This window comes from Condylura cristata, unplaced genomic scaffold (genome assembly GCF_000260355.1).
Source record: "Condylura cristata isolate star-nosed mole 26May11 unplaced genomic scaffold, ConCri1.0 scaffold00022, whole genome shotgun sequence".
In the NCBI taxonomy this organism is placed as follows: Eukaryota; Metazoa; Chordata; class Mammalia; order Eulipotyphla; family Talpidae; genus Condylura; species Condylura cristata.
Genome location: NW_004567123.1, coordinates 32,154,580 through 32,164,870, shown reverse-complemented (window position 1 = coordinate 32,164,870; position 10,291 = coordinate 32,154,580). Strand labels below are relative to the sequence as shown.

The following is a 10,291-nucleotide window of genomic DNA, read 5'->3' as shown; positions in this document are numbered from 1 at the left end:
CCCCCCCGCGTGATAGCTAACCACAGTCTGCTTCAGTTCCGTTAACAGTGGCAGTGTGTTTGGATACAGTTTTTGAAAGTTTGTTTGTTTCTGATTAGCAAAAATCAGAATCAGTGAAAACACTCGGACTCGTCAAGTGTCAGTGCTTTGTCAGGCTTCTAGATCCTCTGTCCGCCAGTAGAAGGGAGACCGGTTCTGACGTTTCCTTTACCCCTAGGTAGCCCTGTCCACTTTGAGTTCCTAGTAGGACGTCTCTCTGCCTGCACCAGCCCGACCCCAGCAGGGGCCCTCCCACGGCGCACTCCGGGGACCTAAGCCCGGCCCCACCCGCCTCCCCGCGCCCACAGTCCCGCCGTGACCTTTCTGTCCCTAACCCAGACTTCGCCCAGTGGATGCCTGCACTTGGCTGTCCTTTCCCGGGGCCTCTGCTCGCCTGGCACGGCCCCAGGGCTTTCTGTGACTTCCGGTGACATTGACTCTTCGAGACGCGCAGGCCAGTGTCAGACCTGCCCTCAGCTTGTGTCCGAGGCCTCAGATTAGGTCACCTTGCGATGGCGGGCCTGTGGGGCCTGTAGGGAGCTACCAAGGGCTCCCAGGCCTTTTCAACACAGTGAAAAAGGGCAAACCTTGGGGGCAAGAAAGATGGACTTTTTTAAATAATAGTTTACTTTTACCTATTTTTGTGCATTTTTCCATCTCCGTTGCAATCCCCTTGGGTTAAGAAAGATGGAATGTTAAAGCATTGAATTAAAAGCCCTGATAATGAGGAGCTCACTGCTGAGAAGAAGAGTGGACATCAGGTTTCCTTTTTTGTTCAATTGCTGCTTCTAGCATTTGAGATCATTTCGCTTCATTCAAAGTTTAGCTAAGACAACACAGCTGTTGGGTTAATTTTTACCTTCATTTTCAGGGTTTGATAAGTACATGCAGTATTTGATAATGAAATGAGCCATACACCAACAATGACCCTTTGTTTATCCTTTTCAGAGTATTGGAGTCTGTCATGTCCTGGTCTGTGAAAGGTTTCAGTTTACAGGATAAACACGAGACATCTGGGCGTGCGAATAGACAGTTTTATTTATTTATTTATTTTAAAGATGTATTCTTTATGCATACAAGAACTGGGGTACAGGCAAGAGGTACGGGGAGGTGAGGAGAGGATTCCCCAGAGAGAGAGTCGGGAGCAGAACAGGCAGACGGACTGAAATCCACTGCTGAGGGGAGCAGCAGGGAGACAGGAGAGGTCTGCTGCGCCCTGTGGGTCCCTCCCTGGCCGGGGATCGAACTTGTGCTGCAGGGGCTGCGATAGCTTCATAGAGCTGTGCTTTAACACCCTGTGCCCCAGGGAGGGCCCTGAACAGTTTTAACAGGCGACCAGACCTTGCTCTGTGGTGGTATGAGCACGAGAGTCCTTGTAGCCAGTCTCCCTTTACACGCCCACCGCTTTCCTGCTTCTGAGTTTGCCCTGCCTGGATTCCAGAGTCTTGTTCCAACTCTGCCTGCTGTGTGAGCAGGCGCTTATCCTGTCAGTAAGCGGGGGGTAGTAACAGTGTCTCCCTGAGAGAGCTGCTGTGACTGTAACTCTTGTATGGGAAGAACCTCGGTGGCACCTGGGATTCAGTGTGTTCAGGAAGGCCTTGCAGGGATTCATGGAGTGTTGCTGGCTGCCTAGACGGAGGTGTGAGTGGCGTTCGGGGATCCCTTTGGAGGAGCGGGTGACGGCTCCCCACAAAAAGGTGGCCTCTCTTCGGAGTCTCCATGATTTCTGGAGCCCCGTGCAGAGCGAACCCGTGGGTCTCTGTTCAGAAACCAAGACTGTCAAGGGCTCAGAGTTGCAACCAGATATAGGTGTCTCTTGCGCTTGGGCTTGGCATCACGTGCCCACAAAGCAGCCCTGGCAGATGCTCCTCTGGGGCCGGGTCTCGATGGCTGGGGTGGTGGGGTACGAGCCGGGGTTCAGGCGTCGTTTTGTTTTTCCGAGTAGGCGGGAAAACAGACTAGGCCACACAGGCCAGTGATGCTCTGGAGAGGTTGCTTGTGTGATCCAGGAGCCTGCACCGGGGAGGTGGCTTTGGAGAACTGTCAAGTTGAGATGCAGAAGGAAAGCCAGACAGGTTTCTGTCCAGAAGTCAGTCGGGTCCTGGACGAGGCCTCGGGTGTGGGTCTTGAGCAGCTCCGAGGAGTGAGCTTTGACAGACGGGGAGTTGGAGCCCAAGGGGAGGAGGGGAGGGCCCTGGATGAGTCCGGCCCAGCCTGAAAGCCGACTCTGTGCCCAGGCCAGAGCCCTCCGTGGGGGCTCGGGGAGAGCTTCTGAGCCGTCAGTCTTTGTAGAACACTTTTCTGTGTGGAGAAGCCTGTCTTTCACGCCGTATTTTAGGATGGACAGTCTGTTGAAAACCGTACAGAAATCATCCTTCTGGATAAATGAACGTCCCCTTTCCTGCTCCTTGAAATCCACATTGAAACATGATGAGAGTTTCTTAAACCTCAGTGAGTTTTATGGCTTTAATTATAGAGCCTCTTTCCAAACGAGTAGCATTCAGCAGTATTGGAAATACTAAACCGGGGGTCTCGGAGTACCAGCACATCCAGCAAGTCCTAGTTTTGTTACTTGAAATACTCAGTTTGGGTCAGAAGGAATCATTAGCAAAGGAATTCGTCTTCCCCAAAGGAAAAGCTGAATCTGGGGGGAGGGGTTCTGCTTTGACGCTCACCGTTGGGGGGTGGGGGTGGGGTCTGCATTTCATCAGATGAATTCCGTGGGTCTGTCCTACCTGGTGCTTTTCTCAGACTCATCTGTGGTCCAGGGCTAGATGAAGCAAGAGGATCATTAGCCTGGAAAGAAAGTGCAAACAGAGCATAATTAACACAATGGCAGCAGCTGATTTCCTGCTGGGGACATCTGGGCGCCTGGGGGAAACTCACTCACAACCCCAGGTTTGTGCAAAAGGGGGAAATCCGCCCCACCCCCTTCTAGTACACACCTGTGTAAAAGACCCAGCTGATGTGCTCCTTTCCCCAGGTACGAATCACCTCGGAGATCTACCTCCGCTTGTAGGTGCGTCTCTGTCAGCTTTACTTGCTGTCTACCTTGGGCCATTCTGCAAGTTTTTTTTTTTTTTTTTGAGAATTATTTATTTATGTACACAAGAACTGGGGTGCGGGCCAGAAATGCGGGGGTGGGGAGTGGGTAAGAGGATTCACCAGAGACAGAATGGGGAGCAGAACTCTGATGCAGAAGTATCCCCAAGATAATTTATGGATGTTCTCATAGTTCAATGAGGAAGGACCCCCAAGTTTCCTTCAGATTCAGAACCTCACGTTAAGACAGATTCGCCAAATACTTTCTCTGGCAGATACAGAGTTTTTATTTCAGACCTGTGAGGTCCTTTTTATTTTTTTTAGTAATCTTTCAACGTACTTAGTTTCACTTGATTACAAATCATGGGCGAACTGATGTATTGTTTATTAAAAAAAAAAAAAAGGCAAATTCTGAAAAAAATCTTACTTGTAAATTGCTCTGTTATCACACCCCAAAGGTATTTCCCCCTGCTAGGGTGTCAGCCTGTTTCACCATGATCGGCCACCAGAGGCGAGGAGGACCACTTACAGATTTATTTTGAAAGTCTCTGTTGCGTTTAAAGCTTATTCCTTTAAGACGTCAGCCTTTTTAAACCCCCACTACTTTAAACAAAGGCCGCAGGAAGAGGCATGGAATTTATGATAATACTTTTCAACCCTTTCTTTGCCCATTTTTAAACAACCTCTTTTCTTAGACTTTGGACAGTGCAGACAATCTCCATTGGAATATGAAAATTTAGACTTTAAACCCATGAACTGTGCCGGTCTGCAGAGGTGTTTTAATGTCAAACCCAGGAAATGTACACAGGCTGCCGAACTCACCACTCATCACTGTCACAGCCAGATTGGAGCGTGAGTTACGGAGTCATCCATTAACTAGGCTAGGCGGGAGAGCTAGAAAAGTAAGCAGTGTCTTGCACACACAGTGGAAAAGAGTAGAGCCGGAGTGTTGGGGGTCAGAAAATAAGCCCACACACCAGTGCCCTGACATTTATTTAACAAATTTTTTTAGGCTGTTCTGAAGTTTGAATTGTCATTTGCTTGTTTCAATTCACGGGAAACATCTGGTTTCTCCACGCAGTGTAGACAAACTGCTCTTATTCTGAACCTGTCATCCATGAAAAGCATGGTTTGGGCTCAGTAGGTTTGCTTATGAAAGGCGTGGGGTCCCTCTCTGCAGAAATAAACAACACTGGGAGCTGGAAGTTGCTCCCTGTTGTAAGTTCTGGCTCAGAGGGCCTGGGTGAAGTGGCCGAGCTGACCGGGGGGGGGGCATGTATTTTACAGCGGTGTTTCATGGTTCAGGAGGAGACCGTACAAATCTCTTCCACAGCTTTCCGTGAAGTTTGTGCAAAATGCAGTTCAAGAGCCGAGTCTGCAGGCTGGAAGTGGGTGTGAAAAGGCTCTGAACAGAAGACCTGAGGGGGGCATGAAAGCCTCGTTCTCAGCACATGCCCTGCACACCCTGAACAAGTGTCCTGCCTGCAGACCCCAACTGCTCGTTTTTCAATACCAAAAAATTTGGTATTGAACTAGGTGGATCAGAACTAGGTGGATCAGAGTTGGAAGTTCTTCACCCCCTTAAATAGGAAAATGCTAATGACGGAGACTCCTACAGAGCACAGGCGACCCATGGTGCTGTCCCCCACCCCCAGATGGAGCCAGGCCCCTGCTGGGTCCGCAGGTCCGGTAGGGGGCCGTGTGAGGGGCAGTCTTCTGCAAACACAGCGGATTAAGGGGTTCTGTTGAGGTAGAACAGATGGACGCAGAGGCAGGGTTCAAATGAAGCCATCATAAATCAGGACTCAGTGGTGCAGGGTCCAGTCTGGGCCTGGTCCTTAGAAATTTGAGCTCATTTAATTAATTTTTTTTTCTAAGAGAAGCACCACATGCTTATTACTAAAAAGAAAATTGATGTGAAGAGTCTCGAAAGTGTGTGTGCCAGAGAACGGGACCAGTTAGCCCAGGTCCCAGATCGAATCCCTGCCAGCCCTTGCAGCTTAATCCTCCTAGGTTTGTCCTCTGTCCCACTAACGTGCACACACGTACATCTGCAGTCACCGTTTAAGGGGGACAGACCTGCTCTTCAGTTAGAGATGAAGAGAAAACGTGGTCTGGGTGAGGCCGCCAGCATCCACTTTGGTAGTAAACCAAGGACTGTGAACTTGTGTTTGGGAAAGTTGTGGCAAACTGAGGTGAAGGAAGACTCCAGGGGCCACAGCTTTGCTGGTTTACAGTCTTCCTTCCCGGGTGACCCCTCAGGTCTGTGCCCCTCTTCCCTGTCGCCCCCTAGTGGAGCAGGAACAGCTGCTCAGTGCACAGTGGCGTCTTGGCCCACTGACCAGGTGCTATTGTCCGTTCAAAGTACCTTAAACGGAAAATGCACCGAGTACACCCACCTTCCTGACCATCCTGTCTCAGCCTCCCCTGCCCTTGATGTAAGGTGCTCAGGGCCCTTCCGTTAGCGGGGCGGCTTCACCCACTCAAAGCCTGGCTTCTATGGACGTGGCGACTGTCCCACGTAACTGGAGGACGCTGTGCTGGAACTGAAGAGCAGCCTGTGGGGTCCTGGTCACTTACCCTGGTGATTCATGGCTCCCAGAGAACACCCAGCCTGTGCCAGCACAGTGCTGCTGATCCTGAGCCCAGGAAGAGGGCAGAATTCAAGTATGGCTTCTGCGGGGTGTGTCGGCTCTGGCGCAGTCGGAAGCCGGGGTTAGTCGGCGCCTGACTGCAGCGCTGCACTTGGCCTTTGTACAGTCGACATCGTGCACACCTGGGGCTCGTGGGTCTCCTCTGTCAGGGCCCAGCCCGCTGGATTGACTTCACTTGGTGTTTTATGAAAACAAGGCACATTAAGTCCTCACCTAGTGTGAGAGCCTCGACCTGGGAGGGCCTAGAATTTCTCAGAGCAACGTGCTTCCTAGACATCATAGTGTCTGTGTGCCTCCGTTAGTGCCAGTTCTGCTTACTGTTAACATTAACTGTTGACTGTAACTTAACTTACTTAACTGTTTCATTAAGTACAAAGATTAGTTAAGATCAAGCCCTATGGAACCAACGAGTGTTGTTTCAATAGAAATAATTGGCCCTCTTTGAACAATTCCAGTGGTGGTGAGTTACTCAAAAGTGATATTAAATGCGAGAGAAGTGGGCCCTCCCTGGTGGCGCAGCGGGCTGGAGCGCTGCACTGCCAAGCTAAGCCAGGCCATGGCCGCTTCGGTGCGCGCTCAGTCCCCGCCCGGAGCTGACCCACGGGGTGCGCTAGACCTCTCCTGCCTCCCCGCTGCTGCCCTCAGCCTGTACTTTGCCGATCTGCCTGCTCTGCTCCCCGCTCTGTGTCTCGCCTCCCCTGCACCTCTGGCCTGTACTCCACTTCTGTACGCATAAATATATAAAATCTTTTTTAAAAAATTGAGAGAAGTATGAACTGTTGTGAAAAATTGTAAAGATCTAGAGTTGTGCACTCACAGATTATTTTGGTAGCATTTGCCGTTACTTATTTTTTAAAGATTGGCTTATTTATGCATGCAGGGACCAGGGTACATGCCAGAGGTGGGCAGGGGTGGCAGAGGACTCACGAGAGACACAGTGGGGTAAGAACAGGCAGATCTACCAAAATACGCAGCTGAGGGGAGCAGCAGGGAGACAGGAGAGGTCTGCTGCGCCCTGTGGGTCCCTCCTGGCTGGGGATCGAACTCGTGCCTCATGGTGCTGCTCTAGGTGGGCCCTTGCCAGTTATTTTGAAGTGAAGGACCCCGGATCTCACTCTTTCCTTCCATCTTCCTGAGTGCATGGCGCGTGTGTCCTGGTGTCCATGGTTTTACCTGTGTGAACACCCCTAACTTACATTCCTCACAGAAGCCGGGAGAAAATGTTACCTTCTCTGGGATCTTCACAGCGGCCAGCCCTGGAGCTCAGAATTAGTGTTTCTAATGGTTTAACCAGAGAAACATCCTCAGAGTTCTGTAGTTTGCTCGTACTCCTATAACCAAATTACAGCGATACATCCCAAAAGATCAGTCATGTTGGGTTAGCGTCTTTCTTTTGGGGGATGGTGAAAACTGAGGGGGACCTTCTACCGAGGGATCTCATGGTCGGGTTCTTCCCCATTTATGTTTTCTGTTTTGAGGTTGAGTGAATCTCTGAGCATCGACCTCGGAGAACTTCCAAGGCACGGTAGAGGCAGGGCACGGTGTCTGGGGGCGTGATTGCCCGGACCCTGGGGGTGGGGGCCCTGGAGCCTTGCAGTCAGAGTGAGTTCAGACCGCCACCCCTGGGGACTGTTTCTTTGCAGGGACGGTGAAGGTGAAGAGTTCCAGCATCCAAGTCGGAGATCTTATCATCGTTGAAAAGGTGAGCGGGGTCCAGTTTCCCAGGGAGGAGCAGGATGTGGGGCCACACACTTTGTGCATCGAGGAAGCCTGACTAGCTCCTTGGGTTCTACCCACTTCGCCCTGGACTGTCTCTCCCGGCAGGCACACACCGTCTTGTTCAAGGTTGACGTGTGCTGGGTGGCCAGAAAGCCTTCCAAGCACAAGTCCCAGTTTGGATGTGTTGTTTTGGTTTTATTTATTTTGGCTTTTTTTTTTTTTTCCCATAAAGTCTTTCCTAGAAGTCAGCTTCCTACCGAAGCATTGCCAAATATTTATGTCATTTACCTTTCAAGCAATTTCCAGCTTTTGACTTAAACGTTCTGCTTTCCTATCATTTCTCTAGGGTGCAGGGGTTAAGTGTGACTTGAGAACAGTAGGAAGGGCCAAACACATTAGGGGAAAAACGCTGTGGAGAGAAGTAGCTACCCCGGCAGCTCTGGTCTCGCTGTCCACGGGGTGGATTTGGGAGGGTTTGGGTTCCGGGGCGGCCTCGAGAGTCTGGGAATACGACCGGATTAGAAGAGGATTGTGTCTTGGCTTGTTTCTGTAGGAAGTGAACTGTGTTCTTTTTAAAAGGATTAAATCCAAGAACTCCAATTTGAGGCAAAATGAAGCTCTTCCTGGTGGCAGCTCAGAACCACACAAACCCTTTAGTTAGCTATGACGGCGTTTTCTGTTCACAATTAAACCCGGGCGGCCTTGGCTGCCCTCGTTTTGAGCACGGCTTCTGCTGCCTCCTGCTATTGGACTTGCTTGTTCCAATCCTACTGGACGCCAGACGTCTAACTGGAAAATTGGTAGAAGCAGGAAGCCTGAGTGTCTGTGCCGGTCTTCTGTTTCAGCAGGCAGCCAGGTCCCGGGCTGGAATTCGGGATATAAAGGTTGAACTCGGCTAGGAAAAAAGGAACCTTCTTCCCAGATGAAATTTCGGCAGGGAGTTAGTCGTCTAGCAGAGTGCAGGGTGGTCAGGTTCACAACAGTCAGCCGCCAAGCCTGTCGTGGACCAAGGCAGACCACTTAAAGGAGGCTGTGGGTTTGGGGAGACCCCCGGCCCCCCATGGGCATGCACCTAACAGTCGTCTTCTTCACAACCCAGAACCAGCGAGTCCCTGCTGACATGATCTTCCTGAGGACGTCAGAAAAGAACGGTAAACATCTGGTATCGATTTTGAAAATAACCATTAACCTTTCAGTGGTAATTTGGCAAAACAGTCATTTGAAAATGTAACAGAAGTGGATGCTCCGTTTTGGAGCCATCGAGGTGAACACAAAACAGCTTTTGGGATCAAGCCAGCTTGTAGAAAGTGTGTTTCTGGTGCTCGCGGGCTAAGGAGTGTGGATTGTTGCAGAGCACAGGTGTTTGGGCTGGCGCTGGGTCACAGCCGGGAAGCTCACCAGCGGGGTGTGGCCCCCCCTCCCCGGGGCTGCTTCTAGCTCAACCTCAGGAGCCCGGTGGCCTGGTTCCCCAGAAGGTGCTCGTGACCCGTGCCCAGAGTGGACCCTCCCAGGACCCTCCCAGGGGGTCCTGAGGCCTGTGTTTCTCCCCATTCTACAGATGGGAACACTGAGGCTTAGTGAGAAATTAGCCCAGGCACCCCTGTGAGTGAGGGGTGAGTGAGGACTTGAGTCCAGATCTCTCTGACGCCAGAGCAGATGGAGACAGTGGAAGGTCACCGGGTATTTATCTTCCCTTTGGTCCCTGGCCAGTGATGGGCTGTTTTTATACGGACCTGGGCGGGAACTGAAGAGCAGCCAGCGGGTCCTGCATGGCCGGCAGGTGGACAGCACGTGCCCGTCGTCCTCCCTAGGGTCCTGCTTCCTGCGGACGGACCAGCTGGACGGGGAGACGGACTGGAAGCTGCGGCTCCCTGTGGCCGGCACACAGAGGCTCCCCACCGCCTCCGTGAGTAGCGGCTCCTGCGGAAGCTGCACTGGGCTCAGGGAAGGCTCCCAAACGGAGACGCTCCGGGGCCAGACGTGGGGTGGCGTGGGGGGTGTACGGGGTCCTGGAGAGCTTGAGTCTTGCCGTCCCAAGTCATGTGGACACTGAAAGGCGGACCCTGCCGGCAGGGCGGGAGAGCCTCAGAGCCTGACGAACGGCAGCGGGAGCAGAGGGGCCTGGGCCACAGGCAGCAGGTCTCGGCGTAGCCGGCTGTTTGCCCGCTGGTGGCGAGGAGGCAGGACTACACTCAAGCCCGCTGCCCTGAGTAACAAAGGAAACGCGCGCTCAGAGGTCTGGGAGCCAGGGCTGACGCTCGAGGCATTGAACTTCATGAGTTGCAAAGCAGCTCTAGGAGCAAAGAAAGGTGACCTGGGTGGAAGCACGTGGGTGGTTCCGGGCCCATTACACGGGTGAGCTGTAGTGTTGAGCGCTCGGGCCCCTGCCTCCGGGAGCCCCCTCCTCCGTGGGCTTGGTCTCCTGCCAGCCTTGGCCCAGCGCACGGCTGTGGGCCTCCACCACCGGGCTGTGTGCACAGCCTGCGTCTGCAGATTCAGGCCACAGAGAAAGCCACATCGCGCCTGAGAGCAGTGCGGCTGCTTCGCCCGCGGCAGGTGCCCGGCAGAGACCTGGCAGGAAGCCGGAGCGCAGCTCCCCTTCCCAGACTCCGAGCGGCCGCCCCTGGCTGCCTCCCTCAAGCCCTGCCCTCTGTGTGTCTGTCCGGGCCCCGACTGCCGTGCCTGACGCCCTCCCCTGCCCTCCGCCTCTCTGCCATTTGCCCAGGCCTCGCCCTCCGTGGGAGCAGTGCTAACTGGCTTCTGCCCTGCTGGGTCCCTCCGGCGTACCCGGGACACTCGGGTCTCCTGGGGGGCGTTCCTGGCCGCCCACTCCTTGC

General features: G+C 52.9%; 1 protein-coding gene across 1 annotated transcript in view; it reads left to right on the top strand.

The window, feature by feature from the left end:
* Positions 1 to 10,291, top strand: part of ATP9A (ATPase, class II, type 9A) — a 52,598-nt gene that overhangs the window by 8,679 nt on the left and 33,628 nt on the right. The window contains exons 5-7 of the mRNA XM_012728228.1: positions 7,379 to 7,437; positions 8,554 to 8,605; positions 9,266 to 9,360. Coding sequence (XP_012583682.1) covers positions 7,379 to 7,437; positions 8,554 to 8,605; positions 9,266 to 9,360 — 206 coding nt within the window. The remainder of the gene's footprint in view (positions 1 to 7,378; positions 7,438 to 8,553; positions 8,606 to 9,265; positions 9,361 to 10,291) is intronic.